The sequence below is a fragment of the Bombyx mandarina genome, chromosome 08, assembly GCF_030267445.1.
Source record: "Bombyx mandarina strain Sakado chromosome 08, ASM3026744v2".
NCBI classification, from domain to species: domain Eukaryota; kingdom Metazoa; phylum Arthropoda; class Insecta; order Lepidoptera; family Bombycidae; genus Bombyx; species Bombyx mandarina.
The window spans coordinates 13,588,699-13,607,662 of NC_143215.1; the positions used below are offsets into that span (position 1 = coordinate 13,588,699).

Here is an 18,964-nt window from a genome sequence, read left to right on the forward strand (position 1 = left end):
AAAAAGTATTTGTGTCGTAGTTTTGAATTTGACAGTTTTGTAGTTTGTGTCGTTGTCGTGGCCTAAAGGATAAGACGTCCGCTGCATTCCTATGTAGCGATGCACCGGTGTTCGAATCTCACCGGCAGGTACCAGTTTTTCCAATGAATTTGAAGGGTGGGGCAGCCGTTGTAACTATACTGAGACTTTAGAACTCATATCTCAAGGTAGGTGGCGTCATTTACGTTTTAGATGTCTATTGGCTCCAGTAACCACTTAACACCAGGTGAGCTGTGAGCTCGTCCACAGATCTATGCAATAAAAAAAATATTAAAATTAAACTTTACTACTGCGGGTCATTTGACTCATAGAAGACATTTAAACTGTATACTTAGCTATTAAGCCCAGCCTAATAAGAATTAATAGGTATACCATGTATGTATATGGCATGGCTTGGAGTTCGGTCGTTTGGTCGGTGTGCAACGTTTATAGCGCCCACTCCATTTGTGATGTAATGCTCTCGGCGGTCAGTTCGTGCTTCGTCATCCATTGGCTTATTTCCCTTTTAGTGGACGGGACACTGTGAAACCTTGACTTTGAGTACTTGACCAATGAACTCGTTTATTTAGGCAAGTTGGATACATCGTGCAAACACATTCGACATAATTACATAGTTTTGTTTCTATTCATCAGATTAGATTAATCAAGATTGAACGTCTTAAATGAATGAGTAATAAATTTTTGATGTTTTTCATCTCGCGATGTTTCTGACCTTGCCCGGATAGTTGTTTCTCATCTGCTTTAGTAACAACGTAACGAGCTGTGATGGTTGCCGTTGGCCGAGATCCAATTGAGGCATAACAAAAATCGCATGGACGATGTGCGAAGCTGTGATGTCTGCTCAGCGTAGGTAGGTGCGTCGCGTCGTCGCGAACTTAGTATCAATTGTATAGTTTTTGTTATCACTTTGTTGTCGAGAGTGGCGCGGCTCTGACGCGATTACGCCCGCGCAATCGAAGCGGGCCGCAGAACGCCAGTCCGCGCACACGCCGGGAGACGCGCGGAGTTCTCGCGACCGCGACCAAACCAACACGAACAAACAATCGAACGCCTTCGAACGAACCTCAAAACTACCTCTCGCATCGCTGCCTGCGAATCTCTAGGCAAGAGCATTGACCACCGACCGACGCCTGATCACAAGCTATATCTGCCCTCTGGGAATCCTCAATCGAGGCTGCTTGCCGGATATACGGGCTATTTATAAAATTCCGCCGTCGAGAGAGAAATGAGACGTAATTTGTTGGTGGTTTTGCCAAGTTTGCACTGAGATTTGCAGTTTGAAGATAGTGATAAACGCTGTAGCTAAAGTGTATATAAGGATTTATTTTAGAAGTGAAAGAGAGGTGCTATTTAGCGATCTAGTGAATTCTAGAAGATAAACTAATTTATTAAAAATGGTGCGAGGACGTTATTCTACTTCTGATGTGTGAGTATACGAGAGATAATTATTAATTTTACATAAAAATTAAACAACAATATAAATAGATTAATTTAATAACATAAGTGTATAAATTTTATCCATGAGTCAGGCTGAAAATTTACCAACACATCTGTTCTTATACACGCAAATGCAATAATAAATAATATGATTGATAAAACACAAAACAATTAAAAGATTTGAAATTGTTAACTAGGTACAATATAAATTTTACAACTAATTTCAGATCTATCGACAATTTTAGACATAAACATTGCATTTAAGATAAATCTAAGAAGCACTGACCATTGATACAATATAGCATATCTTTAAACTATAATACACTGGGCGACAAAAATCATACAGATTCCATTGTGACATTATTTGCAGCGCATGAAACAATTTGAGGCGTTCGTGTATTAAGTTGATCTGTTGTCATGTTAGTCATTTCCTCATTATCTTCACTGAGGATGTCGACCTCTTAAAATTATACTTCATGCAGAAGCTTTGTTGATTCTAATAATGGAAGATTCCATACTTGAAACAAGCGGAAGGTTTAATAATTATAGCACTTCTCACGTATGAATAGAGCAGCAATCTTAAACCAATAAAGCATAAAATTTCGAATTCCATAGATAAGTCAAACGATTTCAGTCACGTGTTTGAGTACTATAGATTGTATACTCAAACAGCAATAATTCGTTGTTAGTTATATTTAAGACAACTAGAGGTCCCGAGTAGTCGAAATTCGACTATAATAATTGGAATTGTAAGTTTGTACACTATTATGATTGTATTTTATACTTCTATAATCACAAATTTCACCAAGGCTACTCTATAAAAAAATATTAACAAAGACAAACCATATTCTATTCTCAATTTGACAACAGACGTCAAGAACAAAAGTTTGACAATAAATATGCATGCGTGTGTGCGTCAAATACATAGTATGTAGTGTGTGTAATGTTTTCTTTATTTATTTAATGTATCTTTTATGCATTATTTTAAAAAAATATTAGCATTGTGCACTTCTACTCTATATCTATACTAATAATATTATAAAGAGGAAAGATTTGTTTGTTTGTTTGTTTCGAATAGGCTCCGAAACTACTGGACCGATTTGAAAAATTATTTTTCCATTAGAAGCCGACATTGTCCCTGATGAACATAGGCTACTTTTTTTTTTTTTTTTTTGGTTTCATGTGTGTTTTAATGTTTCCGAAGCGAAGCGAGGGCGGGTCGCTAGTTCTCTATAAGTGTGGAAAATTTCATACTCCTCCGTTCGCGCAACTTTCTTAAAAAGGGATACAAAGTTTTTGCTTCACGTATTAATATGTAGATTATGAAAAAATATATAAAAATTTGTGTGTTTATGTCTACATACGTATTGTGTTTAATGTTAATGTGTTCGACTTCTGAATGTGTTTGCACGTCGTGCATCCGAATCGGTTGAAAATTTGTACAAGTGTTGGTAATTGCGTGAAAGTTTCTGATATGGTACCGTCATTGTGCATTACTTATTGCTGGAGTCAGTTCAATAATAATCATCATCATCATAGTCGGTTATTCTTGGCAGAGCAGTTGTGTTCATGTGGATTTCTTGTTTATTATAGCCTTGACAGATATTCTCCATAATTTGCGAACCGAGGCTTGGCGCACGCACTCGTTAAGCGGGGTTTTGGTAAGGTCTTTGACCTGATCAGTCCAGCGCATGCGGCTTCGTCGAGATCTTTTACCATTGACCCTACCTTGAACAACAAGTATAAATAAAGTAATAAAGCTTCTTAAAGCTTAAAGCGTCGGATAATTAGAATGCTATACTCTTTTTTTTCCTACCTACTCTAGTAACCTCGAGGGGTTATTCTAGATTCGCCGAGCTTGTAGGTGAGCTCACGGGACTCAAACCTGACGACGTTGCTAACACGAACCCTAGCCAGAGCCGTGCTTCGCAGAATCTACCACCGGATCGGAAACGCGACCCACTGAGAAGATCCGTCGAGAAACTCAGTGGACTGTGTCTGAGGGTTAATTTACTCGTTGAGTCCTTCGCCGCAAGTGACAGGTTCGACGAGAACAATGACCGGTGCTTGAGGTACCTAAAAGCACCGTTAGTAGATCGGGAGGATCCGAAATGACATGAATGCAATGCTCTTTAAGCTATTCAGAGCTATAAAACGTAGGGCCATGATGACCCGATCATTCACCTTAATTCTCCTTAACTTCCCGAACAACTGGTGTAAATAGAAAAGACATGATAAAGCTAATAAACAAGAAGCTAATGTTGCAAGAACCTACATATTATATTAAGTAGATTGAATAAAGTCGTAACTAGCCAGAGCGCTACATCGGTTACCGGTTATTAATAATTTGCGGTAAATCATTGTAGCACGTCTAGTAGTGGAAGCCAACGAAGCGTGTACAGTGAAACTGCTGAAATAACAGTCGACGTCACGAATCCAATGCGCTCCACGATAGCCCGGTGCGCTCAACGGTCACTGTCTTTCAAAATCTAGAAATTCTTTTTCAGCTTTCTAGTGAAAGTTGGCGTTGTTTGACTTGATTTTAAATTTTGGGGATGGTCTTCTTTTGTAGATTGTTGAAATTGTTTATAGAATTGATCTTATAGTTTGGTTTATTTTAGATATTTACTTAATTGTACGTTGTGATCCTACTTGCCAATAAAATATAGATGGTGGGAATATACAATATATTATCTGAGATATAAATATAGATATTATAGTATAGTATTTATAATTTAAAACAATGGCCGCGTATGTATGCCTGTGTTTCGTTCTCAGTTCATTAACCTAGTTTGTAGAAAACTGCTGTCTCGTTTCAATGTGGCGTCTTTTTGTATTTCCATCGGCTTTCCGGAGTTCATTAGATCCATTTTGTCTTGCCTTAACAGACTAAACAAAATCCTTTCAATTGTCGACGCGTGCGTCACACTCGTCTAAGTTTAGCGATGTGCGCTGTCGTACCGTCCAAGTTGGCAAGGTCACTTTGAATTTTGTTTTCCGTCTGGTAAATGAAAAATAAAGGTCTCATACCTAAAATGTAAATACTGAAGGTAAACAAAACGATAATTTATTCGCAACGAGGGCCCGTCCTTTTGGGATGTTTGAAATGGTCAAAAAACTCTTTTTTTTTTAAGTTTTGTGGCCTGGTAACGAGTCCTTTAAGACAAGTCTTATTTTTTCTTATATTATGTTTTATGAAAAATGATGATACGAATAGAAATGAGATGAACTTGATTAATTTGAGACTTTAATCAATCAGGATAAAATCAAATATAACGAGATGAGATTACATAAATACATTACATAAAGTTTCAGGAAACCAGTGATTTTCAGTGGGCTTTTTAGAAAAACTCAAATAGTCTATCGGCTTGGTTCCCGCCAAAAATTCAACAATAAAAAATCTTGGGACTACAACAAAGTTTGTCAGAATAACTTGGGGGCTCTGTTAGAATAGTTTCAATAGAATATTGTAAGATCGAGGGAAGGAATATATTTTTATATATCTATACCCAATGTTTCCGAAATCAAATGTTATTATAGCTATGTAACAACTTTGAAGACGCCACAAGTGGCTTTACATTTTCAAACCGCTTGTAGTGATAGTGATATATAAGTAAGCGTAATAAAAAAGGTTGATTGGTATTTACGGGGGCCAACATAATCATGTTTTAATAGTATGAGGATACCTTATACAGGCGAAAATCTTTCAGTACATACTTAAAGTTTTCAGGACCTACTAAAAAAGATGATTTTTTTTTCAAGCAACTTGTATTAGATTACATGCATTTCACACACAGCGAATTTGAGATTTCACATTAACTCCACTAATATATATTTATTTCTATTTTTAATATAAATACTACATTTTAAAAGTCCCATGAATGTGCGAAACACAATGACAATTCGTAGTTCATAAATTTTAATTTACATTTTTTTTACAATTTTATTTAACCATTCTTGAGACCTTAGAACTTATATCTATCTCAAGGTGGGTGGCGCATTTACATCGTAGATTTCTATTGGTTCCAGTAACCACTTAACAACAGAGTGGGCTGTGAACTCTTCCACCCATTTGTTTCGAAAGCATTAAAAAATTTGAATGTCGATAAGTTGGAGGGCCCTTGAGACTTGTAGATTATAACACTATTTTTATTTTACTTCTTAAAAGTAGACTGCTCGAATGAGATTTTTGTATGACGTCAAAACTTATTGTAAGAATAGATTTTTTAACATAATAAACATTAAACTTGCTTATGTTAATACCGCAAAGTAGGTCACACGTTAACTGTCAACGTAAAGTTTGCACTAATGAAAAAAAGTGACAAGATAATTATAATGTACATTGGTAACAGTAATCATTTGTTATTGTTCTAGTAATAAGACTCCTTATCTGTGCTCTCGTTTAAAATTTTCATGTCTTCGGGTAAAGAATAAGGCAAACATGTTATTACCTAACATGCTAGATTTATTTCGATTCGTAATGTATGTTGTTACTGTACATTTGTTCTTCAATTCTTTTTTTTTCTGGTAATGGGCAGACGAATAGAGGAAGTCTGAAAGTGGCACCTGTGACAGAGAAGCTGAGAAGTGCGCGTTTGGGATGGTATGGATATGTGATGAGACGAAATGAAAATGAGGTGGGTAAGAGAATATTAACTATGAATGTGGAAGGATATAGAGGAAGAGGTAGACAGACCTAAGAAGAAATGGATGGATTACGTGAAAGACGATATGGGTAAGAAGGGAGTGAATGGAGAAATGGTATATGAAGAGTATGGAAGGAGAAAACATGTTGCGCCGACTCCAGGTGACTGGGAGAAGGGCAGGATAATGATGATGATGGGCAGACGGACGACTATAGATTCAATTTGATATTTGACGTAGCCCATAATTTTTGGGTTGGACTGAAATCTGCGGACTTTTGGGGAGCGGAGCTTCTCAATGCTGAACACATAAAGCCTCGCCCACCAAGTTTCCCCCGGATCTTCTTAGTGGGTCACGATCCAGTAGTAGATTTTGCCAAGCACTCCACTTACTAGGGCTAGTGTTAGCAAATTCTCTCAGGTCGAGCCCGTGAGCTCACTTACCCGTTCGAGCGTAACTAGAATAGCCCTCTAGTCTACCAGCAAATAAAACAAAAAGCCCCGTATCATTTAACAATACGCTTTCAAGCCTCAAATGTAACAGAACTCAACTGAAGTGGGCAGAAGGCAAGATGACATGTTAATTGCGGAGCGCATCTCTCTGCTATCTAGCGTGACGCCGAACGGAATTATTACGTAGCTAAAAATCCCTATCCTGGCTTTCAGTTCGAGTTAGTTGGTGCGGTGAGAGAAGAACGTTCTCTCGGACCTCCCGCCGCCCGTTTCGCCAGGATGGTGGTGTGGCGGTAGCCATCATACAACGCAAGATATTTGACAGATGTCTGACTCTCGCTTACGACATTATCAAGACAAGCCTGCATATATACAAGTTCCGAACAACAACATTTGGATCGTCGGTCTACCGAGCAAATACCACCCGCTCCGTGGAAGATCTTCCCTTTGTCGTTTAAGCTTTCCCACAGTGTTTTGTAGAAGTTAACATCGCCCGCCACGAGCCGTCGCTATCAAGCATCACACTGGGGTTCTTCAACTACGTATCACCTCGACATTTTGCGCGCTGGCCGATAGTTCGCTCAACCACCTCCAATACGGACCTCTGAGGTTGGACTTTCCGCGCTCGAATTACACTGGACGTTACCCACGCTTTGAGCACGGAGATCAGGCCACCACTAATTAGCAGTGAATATCTTCGCCACTAGGATCCAGGGACGCGTCCGCGTCAACACGCATAGCTTTTAAAAAGAAAATAGTACGGTAGTGGAACATATAGGAAAATAGCGGTACTTTTTATAATCGTTAGACAGCTGCTTGGCTGTGTCCCTGCCATTGCTAATATTCATAGGCCACGGTAATCACTAACAATCAAATGGACCGTATACTCGTGTGCCTAAAAGAACAACAAAACCAACTAGCCCAAAGTCACATACTCGTCTTTTCTCAAATATCGACACCGGCTATTAGCTAGCTAGCTATTATAATAGCTTTATATTTCGTTATTAAAGTGTGGGCCGCAAGTGACAAGATGAACAGACGACTTTACACAAGCCACAACATCACAATCAGGACACGAACACACTAGTAGGCCGCTTTTAGAACTATTTGGAAAACGGCCCTCGGTTTATACTAAAATAATCATTGATTACATTTATATTTGAAAGTCCCAGAATAACTTGACTCTTGATTTAGATCACGATCCCATGTATGTTGCACTTAATTCAAATACGGCCCAGGCCAGTTTGGAGTTTTAAAAAGCTGGTCGGAATAAATATCGCCAATCTAGGACTAGAATAATTCGTTGCTACCGAATCGATAATTGGATAATAGTCTGGTTATTTCAAACTTGGTCTATATTTAAATCTAGACAAAAAGGGCAGAAATTTTTCAATTGGAATTCGAGCAGAACTGTAAAAAAATATTTAGTACATTTAGGTTTTAATTGGTCACTTTAAGCGAATAACGCGTAGTTGAAGCGTTGTCAGTTTCACTGAGTTTCATTTGAGTATGACTCACGGAATTTGCTGCCACACGATACGTTTGTACCAATTTATATGTATTTTTATATGTTTTGTTTAGTGATTGTTAGTTGATTTAGCGCAATGCATTCTGCAATCTATTATACCATGATGAGGTAGAGTAGAATTTCCTCCTCAGTAGGCAACTAGTATGCGGCCATATTAAATGGTTATCGGCGATCGGCTACGTCAGCATCGCCAGACTCATAACTCACACAATATAGTTCTGTCCATATTACGGTATCTTCTCTGATAAGCATCAATACCTTTTCTTCAAACAGGCGGGTAGATTCAAACAGAAGTAGTCCTGGCCTTAAGATAAGCGCCCAGTGTATTCGTAAGGAGCGATACGACTGTGCCGGTGTTAGAATCGCGCAGGCAAGTACCAATTTTTCTAATTAAATATGTACTTAGCCAATGCTTACGAATGGCTTCCATGATGAAAGAATACCATCAAGTAATAGTAAAAATGAAACACCAAAAAATTCTGCGTTGAAGCAGTAAAGCGTTTCGGTTTAAAGGATGGGGCAGCCTCTGTACTTTAAAACCAACTCATGTCTTAGGGTGGGAGACGGTAATTACGTTGTTGAAATCTATGGGCTCCGGTAACCATTTAGCACTAACACTAGGTGTGCCCTGAGCTCATCCACCCATATAAACATTAAAGAAAAAGTATCATTATGATGGTCTTCTTACATATACGAAATCTGGACTATATTGAAGATATTACAGTAATTTAAACTAGCCGGATAGTCCCTCGTGGCTACCGGCGATTAAGTATAAAAAAGCTGGTAATACATCAATGTCTTATACCCTCTCCACCTATATACCACGTATACGATACGCCACTATGAAACTAGTACAAGTAACCAATGTTGTTTTGGATCCCATTTCGGTGTGGTTAGAAATCGATTTCCGTTATGTCTAGAAAATTCATTCATATTACTTGGGCTTTTTATTAACTCCACCAGCATTGAATAGGTCGGAAATGTGCTCGCGTGAACTTCGTTTATATTATAACATCTCACTTTTATAACAAACGTTGTACAAATTCAAAATATAAATGCTATGATTCGGTAATTATGAACATGTTTTGAGTTCTTTAATTTATTCAAAACTGAAAACATTAAGTCTTGAAAACATGCTTTTTTTTTTTTTTTTATTGCCCTTGTAGGCAGACGAGCATACGGCCCACCTGATGGTGAGTGGTTACCGTCGCCCATGGACTTCAGCAATGCCAGGGGCAGAGCCAAGCCGCTGCCTACCGCAAATGTTCCGCAAAACATTGCGATCTGATTTGAAATAGTAAAAATCGAAAGTTAAAATGTACACTTTTATCATTACACACTTATTTACTGCCACTGACATTGTGCAACTGACCTATCGTGTGTCATAGTAACCTTCCTTGATCTTTTTGCCACGAATTTTAACACATTGTGTGATAATACAATAATGTGATATTGAAATTCTGACACTTCGTTGTCTCTACTGCCTGTTGTTTGAAATACACCCAGCCAAACTGATTCATTATTTATTATTTTTCAATTACGTGTAAAGTACTGTTCTCTGAGCCATTCGCAGTATATAAATCGAAGAACGAGCGGTTATTACGTGCGCTAATCAACTACATACTTTGTAATGTTAGTGAATTTTACGTAAATTAAACATAATAGTTATTTGTGTTAAATAAATGAATTCAGTTTTTTCTTCGGTTTTTGCGAGGAGTATACAATTGTTTTTTTTTTGTATTCTTCTATCTATTTTAAGATTCGAATACTTTAGATTTTAGTGGTCACGAACGACTATCATTTTATCATATGAACGAATGATCGACATTTGTAAAAATAGCGTAAACGATTTTGAATAATCTATACATATAAATAAAATTGGAGTGTCTGTTTGTAATATTGAAATAGCCTCTTATTACTACATGCATATGAATATATATACGGTACACACACCAAAATAACATTTTTTACAATTTTTGTCTGTCTGTCTGATTGTTCCGGCTAATCTCTGGAACGGCTGGACCGATTTTGACGGAACTTTCACTGATAGGTAGCTGATGATATAAGGAGTAAATTAGGCTACTTTTTTAAGACTAGCTTCGCCCCGCTGCTTCCCCCGCGGTACGACAATAACCGCGGGTAGCATCGTCGATAATAAAATGTAATGTTTCCGAAGCGAAGCGAGGGCGGGTCGCTAGTTATAAATAAATTCACTAAAGAAGATGCCGAAACTTGAGCTTCACGAATTCAGCGAAGTCGTTACCAAAGATGTAAGTCACAACGTGAATGGCAATGGAAGGAAAAGTTAGTGGTTCACCCTCGTTGGGCCTACAACTCATCCTATAACCACTAAAGAAACACATTTTTTTTTGTATAATAAATATGTTTTTGTTGTTTACCTGTTATGGAATATTCGAAACTAAAGGAGAGGATCAAATTATTTACCAGTAATGGAATCAAAACTAAAGGAGAGGATCCAAGCGTTATCTTTTAAAATACTTAACTCGTGATAACCTTTAAAGGCAAACATAGATACTCGTGTAAGACTATAAGTGAAGGTCGTCAATAGACAAAGCCGTTTCACAATTAGCAGCAGAATCTAAGCAAATACAGCTGCGGTGGAATGCGTTACCTTGAGGAAATAGTGTGTTGTTTACATTAAGATAATTTATTGTGCCCAACTACTCGCGTTTTCTTTGGCGATATGACTTGACGACTGTGTAGGTACGTGAAATAATAAATACCCTGTAAGATTACTCATTTATCAGGAGGCTGAAATAATTCGTTTATTTGGTTGTTTCGTGGCACATCAAATAACATTTTCTTTGACATTGAAAACACACGAAGTCGCGAGTGCTCTGACAAATTAAAAATTAAGTAGATACACACAAAGGATAGAAATTAAGAATATGTAGTTTCATATTTCGAAATTGAATAAAGGAGAAGTTCTCGTATGAATCGGTTTTATTTGACTGCCTCTTCTAAGCGGTCAATCTTTTGTTTGTTTTTTATGACATTTGGTCGTAAATAACATGTTGATAATATGAATCGTATTACTCTACAGTTGTATTCATTCTCCCGGAATTGTGCATCGCGAGAAATTAAGTGTATTTAAAATTCATTCTTATTAGCAGTTAGAAAGTGATTATAATAATATGTATGTACATATGTGTATATGAGTAATTTGATAATTATCATACCAGAATTATTTTGTTGCATGTACATATTTTCAGTAGATTATTGCAGCAAGAAAGTAGGTAGCTCTCCTATTTTATGTAACTATTTATTTAATTGGCGGCCCCGGCAGACGTTGTCCTGTGCATACACAAAAAATTATTCAAGTCGATCCAGCCGTTTGATTGCAGTATAGATAAAGAACCTAGATACGGACTGCAGCGCCATCTGCCGGGCTGATTTGTGAATCTAAACCATTCAGAGCGCCACTCAAACGCATACAAAAAGAATGATTCAAATCGGTCCAGCCGCTTAGGAGGAGTTCATTGTCAAACACACGAACAGAAGAAATATATATATATAAAGTCTAGCTGACCCGGCAGACTTCGTAGTGCCTCAATCGATAAATAAAAGACCTAAACTTTTGTATAAAATCAAAAGGAATCGTCCGACGGGGAACACATCAAAGGAAAAACAAAATTGTTACTTTTATTTAATTCCGAGCATTTTCATATTTATCTACCTTTTAAACCTTCTCTGGACTTCCACAAATAATTCAAGACCAACATTAGCCAAATCGATCCAGCCGTTCTCGAGTTTTAGCGAGACTAACGGACAGCAATTCATTTTTATATATATAGATAAAGATTAGCTATATGATTATAAATAGTTGTTTAATTCTATTTACTATAATTGGTTGCATCCTTGGTTGAGCTGCACGGCGCGGTCAGCGGTCTCGTGAACTGTAAACCGTACAAGTGACAAGTGCGCTGCACGCCCGCGCCGGGAGGACGCGCCACTTGCCCTCGATCCCATTGAGCTCAGCATGACAGACACAGTTTAAAATAAGAGGGCTTTAACGTGTACTCTATTTGACCGACTTCCGAAAAAAAGGAGAAAGGTTCTCAATTCGACAATTTTTTTACGTGTTACCCCTGTTTTTCTAGGTGAACCGAAAGAAAGAAGGAAAGAAAGAAATCATTTATTCGCCAAGCATAGTGTAAATGAGTTATTACATGAGTTAAAAGCAGCGTGTATGCTTTGTGATTATTTAGCATGCGAATTTTAGTGCAGTGAAGAATTTTTTTTTTTTTTTTATAGCAATCACGCCACGTTAACTGGTCCCGTGCTAAGTTCGTAAAGAACTTGTGTTACAAGTACCAGATAACGGAAATAAATATAATATTTTTATTATACACATACATATATTTAATATACACCCATAACCCTGGAAAGACATTTATATTTATCATATATATCTTCCCTTGGCGGGATTCGAACCCGCGACCCCCTTGTGTAGTGACCATGTCACTTACCACTACACCAGACGGACGTTTATATTTTAATATTATATAAATTACCATTCATTCATCAATAATTTAGCTAATAATTAAAAAGTCCATTTATTTTCAATGTCGTCCCTAAGAAAATCATTTAAGTGATAATAATTTTCACTAATAAGATTATCTTTTAGTTTTTTCTTAAAATGAAAATCGTTTAGGTCTCTTAATTACTTTGGTAATTTATTAAATATCCTAACGCTCATACCTAGTACCATACCGACTTTGATGATTTTATGCAATTTGTGACATTAATGTCTCATTTGTTTCAAATTTGTACATACATTCTACTGGTGGTAGGACCTCCTGTGAGTCCGCACGGGTAGGTACCCCACCACCCTGCCTATTTCTGCCGTGAAGCAGTAATGCGTTTCGGTTTGAAGGGTGGGGCAGCCATTGTAACTACAATTGAGACCTTAGAACTTATATCTCAAGACGGGTGGCGCATTTACGTTGTAGATGTCTATGGGCTCCAGTAACCACTTAACACCAGGTGGGCTGTGAGCTCGTCCACTCATCTAAGCAATAAAAAAAAAAAAAATACAAAAACTCTTCAAAATCGTTTCGTTGCAGAAGCGGTTCGGGGCTCGAAAACTAATCGTAATTTATTTACTAGTGTTTAACACCACACCCACTAGTGAGATCATCAATCATTAATATTGATATATCTATTCATGTAGTTACGTTTCCGATCATTATTCGTGTTCATTTGCCTTCGCCACTCGGAGTTAGTGTTCCCTTTTTGGAACTACGTAACGGGTGCGCATTGTGCGACATGCATGTTAATTATTTGTTACACAAAATATATGTTAGTCTTTAAAGATTGTTTTAGTTTTAAAATTTAACACTTTTATAATGGTGACTATAGTTTTGTTTTTGAATAAAACAAATATGCTTGTTTCTAAACTGCAACGTCCATTAGGCAATCTAATGAAATTAATTCCCGTCAAATTTCAGTGAATTTGGCATTTGGCAAAGTAGCTCGGCTTTGTGTTTTTACCTATTTTAGTATAGGTAGGTAGGCTATTTCAGCTTCGCCTTAACGTGTAGGTGAGCTCATGGGGCTCAAATCGGAAGTGTTGCTAACACTGGCCCTAGCAAGAGCAGTGCTTCACAGTATCTACCACCGAATCGGAAACGCGACCCACTGAGAAGATCCCGCGAGAAACTCAGTGGGCTGTGTCTGTGGGTTAATATACTCGGCGAGCCCTTTGTCGTAAGCGTCGGGTTCTTGAGGTACCTAAAAGCACCGTTAATGGATCGGAAGGATCCGTAATGACGTGATTAGGGCGACGGGTAAACTACTTCTTGTTTGCATCTAATATAAGAAGTGGAGTCTCGGGCTTTAATAATCCCGGTCATCGTTCTCGTCGAACCCATCGCTTGCGACGAAGGTCTCGACGAGTAAATTAACCGTCATACACAGCACACTGAGTTTTTCGCCGGATCTTTTCAGTGGGTCGCGTTTCCGATCCGGTGGTAGATTCTGCGAAGCACGGCTCTCGCTAGGGTTCGTGTTAACAACGTCGTCAGGTTTGAGCCCCGTGACCTCACCTACTTACTAGTTAAGGTTACGCTGAAATAGCCTCTCAAGGCTCACAGCCTAGGTAGGAAAAAAAGTATATTCAGGATCGTCACAGTGAAGTGTATATTAGAGAATATATAGAGGGAGAAAAAAAATTAATAATCTTATAAGCGCTGTTATTTTGATGTTTTCTAAAGTAATATATCGTTACTCATTCGCTCGTTTTTTCATTCTACAGAGGGGCATTGGGCGTGGGGTACGCTAGTGTGGGACTTCAGCACTCCAGGTCGGCGGTGCTGCACGCGCAGGTGCCGCCCCACTACCGACCCGTGATGCCGCCTCACGCGCTCCTCAATAGCGCCTCCAGCGGGAACGTGCCACATGCACAGGTATGGACGAAAATTTCAGCATTACCATTTCGAAAATTGACCTATCTATAGTACTAGGTATTCTACTATGTACCTACTATACACCTATCTACTATGTATTTATCACGGGACATACTGTTCCATACATGAGCACAGTATAAGAGAGCAAATATATCTACACAATATTTTTCACGCAAGCAGTTCGTACAAAAGACAAGTATGTAAATCGTCTTCAGGTCAAAGTCCTTATCGCGGAATTGTTCGAGATCATTCCGTCAATACAACTGCATTACACTATTAAGTTTATTTAATATTATTGGGGTACTATTGTACGATTAGATACTGTCGAGTAAAATAAATCCACCTCCCGTGTGCATACTCAGGGCAAAGTCTTCATCCTAGAGAGGCTTAAAGTGTATTCTTACCGATAAAAATAGATCAGAAGGTTCTGTTATAGCCTTGGATCATAGACGCATAAACCCTAAAGACGACTAACTTAGTAGGCTCTTATTATATCGTTGTCCATAGAAAATGGTAAAGCATATAACTATTTCAAAAAAAATGTTGTCTATCTCAATAATACTGTGAGAAAAAGTTACGATATAAAAAAGTTACGATATAGACCTCAACAATATTGTATCACTGTCATTAAACATTTTATTACTGAAAGTACCTTGTATTACTTCTCTCTTTTTATTTATTTATTTGGTACCTTAATAAAGTAAAGGTCATCATTTTCAATAAATTACAGGGGCCACGCGTGCACTTCAAGCTGCAACCACAGACTATCATTCCTGAGAAGAAGAAATCTCCTCCGTCGTCGCTGACGAATGGTAATGGGAAGAGCATCCGTCCACAATCATTTACACCAGGATTGAAAAGGTCAAAGTCCTTAACGTCAGCGGATGCACTCGCAAGTGGCATGGCGGCCCTGGGTCTGGCAGCCGACGCCGGCGACCTTGGTACATTCCCGCCGGAGATTCAAGAGTGTATTGATAAAGCCCTGGAAGGTGAGACTTGCTGAGCTTTGATAAATTCTACAGAAACAGAAAATATCGATCTGGATCAATTTTATTTATTTCTTGTTGGTAAAATACTAGTAGCTTAAGGTCGTAGACTTAGAAAGTGTATATGTATTGATTCCTGGATAAGTAAAAAGCTTTTGCATGATGAAGTTGAAGACTTGTCGTTTTGTAAATGTCATCTTTTTAGTTACACCCTTCTCATTCCTCCCCCTGGCATATCCTCTTTCAAACAGTTCATCCAAATATTTTTGGACTCTACTTCACATTACCATCTACTTTCACATCCAGGATATTTTTGACCACATGCTCATCTTGTCTTTGCATAATATGCCCATACCACGATAAGTTTCCGACTTGACACAAAAAATCGAATTTTAGTAAGATTAAAAAAAACTAAAATCAAATTGCTATTTTTGCGAAATAATGATTATTTCATATTTCACACTTTGGAGTCGAGCCAAACACTAATAATGTGACCTAAAACAAAAATTACACTGTCTTGTATTGTGTGCTCTATGATCATTCGTCGTCATTAACGCCCTTTATTTTGGCCCCAAATGTAAAGTTTACACGGGTTAAGAGCTGTTTGGTACCGCATTGAGAGACTTTTAATTTTGATAGCAACGTCTAATTTTCAGATCCGAATGCCGTGTGCGCCCGTACTCTGATGGATGCTGTGGGGCACCTGGTCTCGCGCGCAGTGGAGTCGCCGCGGTACGCGCTGCCGGCCGCCCGCCGCTGCATCGCCGTGGTTGAGCGCGAGCAGACGGAAACCTTCCTCGAGTCGCTGCTTAACACGTGCCAGCAATGGTACCACGATAGGGACAAGGTACGGCCACATTCCATGTCTGGATATATCATTTCCAGAAGTTTCGATACACGAGCTCTCTTCCTTTCCATATCAAAGTTTTAATCACACAGAATGACAACGGGTCCTGCTCTTCAAACCGGAACAGATGACTGTGGAGACGAAGTTGAAATTGGCAAAACTCTGATGCCTATACGTGCGAAGTCTCAATATGGCGCATATATTATCTCCGCTAGCAAAAGAAGTCAATCGTCAATTTTTCTTATATGCCAAAATCTTCATTTTATTTAAAAGCAATGCACGTCAATGCAGTATCATCAAATACAAAGCTAACAATAAGCAGAACAATAAATAGCTTGGTATTAAAGTTTTATAGAAGTAAAAAAAAAACAAGGTAATTGTTAACTTTTTTCCAGCTGTTGGGCGCGATGATCGGCGGTGGACGACCTCGGTTGATGGCGTTCCTGTCGTTCTTGCTGGAGATGTACTGCCAGCTGCGGCGCCGGGCCATCCAGCGACGGGGAGCCAGCGCCCAGCCCGGGCACGTGCTGCTCGCGCTCATCTGCAAGTGCTGCGAGGACTGCATCAGGCAGCCGGTGCCTTCTGCTAGTGATGTATGTATCACTTTACCAATATCACCAGACATCAGTAGTTCTATGGAAATAATAATGAACTTATAACATGCTCTCGAACGACTTCCATGACGGAATAACATGGTGTAATAAAAACCAAACCTGTAAATTTTATAAATTGCATTTACAGCTGGTGTTACACCTGGCTTACATTGTAAATTTAAAAGGATAGGGACAACTATACTGCTTATTTCTACTACGAAAGCCATGCTTTGTATCTTCAAGGGCGCAACACATTTCATATTTTTCTTGTTCATCTACAAAAAGGTCTGAAATTCAACGAACGATTTTTGTTACGTCACATAATCTGACTGCCCTAATTTTTTTTTGTAAATCTTTGCAGACTGAGAATCTGTTCTTCGTACTGACGTACATAGGCCGAGACTTGGAAACTCAGCTACCTGGAGATTTGGAGCGATTACTTACAGCCGTCCGTGACGCTTTCCTCAATACTGCCGCGGCTCCTTCCATCAGGCGTACTTTACTGCAGCTCATAGAGCTTCACGCATCTCGGTGGCAGCTACCAGGATGCGCAGTTCTTTATTACTATCCTTCGTCCAAATAGCACGTTGTGCAAGGTGGTAGGTTGCAATGATATTGTCATCCATATAAACCTAGAATCGGATGTTCGTTAATATCTCACATTATGGATATTATTGCAGGGCATATCATTTTAAATCATCTTTGATGATTGGCCTTATTTTAGAGCTAAATAAATTAATATATTTAGACGGCTGAGGGTTTTATCGTGAGTATCTTGATGTGATGGAAGTCGCGAACTGAATTTAATCTTGTGGGATTTATAAATTCTTTATTATTCTCACTAAGAAAGGATCGTGTTTCAAAAAGCAAAGGTTACGAGCATTTCTTAATCGAGTGTTCGCTCGTGTTTCTTAGTACTGTTGCGTTAGTTAATGTACAGGAGGTATGGAATTGTCCTCTGTCGTAGGCATAAAGCTGCCATAAGCTCATATTAATGTGCCTTTAAAATAATTTAATGGATATATAACACTTTATCGTCACTTTCATGCAACAAATAAATTTAATAAAAATATTGAAAGTGTGGTAAAGTGTAGTATTTATAAGATTTTGTTAATTTAGCTTAAGGTGGATTCGAAAAAAAATCTTTATGCCTGGAAAGTATTAAAAAGGTACATTGTAGATTAATTTGTTTGGACAAATTGACAGTGTACACTACTGTACGATTCTCGCATAGTACTTTGTGCATTGTATCCTTGTCGTATTCTAATTTAGGTATACATTGCCATCTATTAATAGCACTAAATATCTTGCTTGTTGTATCGTTTGCATAGGATTCAATTATGTTTAGTAATTAAGTTACAATGCACTTATTCCCAACATGATTTAGTACTTCATTGCACTCAGGTATTTAATTTAATTTATGTTTCAAAAATGTTTTAGGATTGGTATCAAAATTAAAAAAATAAACGTTTGACTGAATTGTTTGTGGAAGTGAAACTATCTCTGTTTTATGCTTGTGATATTATAAATTTAAGGTTTCTGGTATATTTTCTGTCCTAACCAAAGACTGTAATGAATGGGATATTTCGTTTTTATTTTTTATTAACAAAAAAGAAAACTTGTTGAAGCTGGACCAAATTTCTTGTTTCGAGCTCATTATCTGAGGTTGTGTACGAGTGAGCGAGGAGACGTTCATCAACTTAACCTTAGATTGCTCTTATCAATATATAATTATCAAAGTAATTTAAATGAATAATATGGGAAATATATTATTTAAAAAGACCTTTGACTTTTCATAATAATGCATTCTTAGCGATTTAAGTTAAAAATACGTTTGTAGAAAAAAGTTGAAATTAAAAAAATGGTGCTAACAAAAGAGATATTGGTGTATTGTATCTTTATTCATTAATCTTATTACGGGCAATAACGTTGTTTTTTGTTACCGCTGTAGTTTTTGTATGAATAAAGCACTTAAAGGATTATAACAATAAAATATTAGAAAATAAAAAA

At 37.9% G+C, this 18,964-nt stretch overlaps 1 protein-coding gene across 4 annotated transcripts in view; it reads left to right on the forward strand.

Annotated features, from left to right (window-relative positions):
* Window positions 1-18,964, forward strand: part of LOC114247257 (uncharacterized) — a 51,167-nt gene extending 32,203 nt beyond the window's left edge. For all 4 annotated transcript variants that reach the window (XM_089729253.1, XM_089729254.1, XM_089729255.1 and 1 more), the window contains 5 exons: window positions 14,378-14,528; window positions 15,259-15,517; window positions 16,171-16,361; window positions 16,757-16,954; window positions 17,316-18,964. In XM_089729253.1, coding sequence (XP_089585379.1) covers window positions 14,378-14,528; window positions 15,259-15,517; window positions 16,171-16,361; window positions 16,757-16,954; window positions 17,316-17,537 — 1,021 coding nt within the window. In that variant the 3' untranslated portion in view covers window positions 17,538-18,964. The remainder of the gene's footprint in view (window positions 1-14,377; window positions 14,529-15,258; window positions 15,518-16,170; window positions 16,362-16,756; window positions 16,955-17,315) is intronic.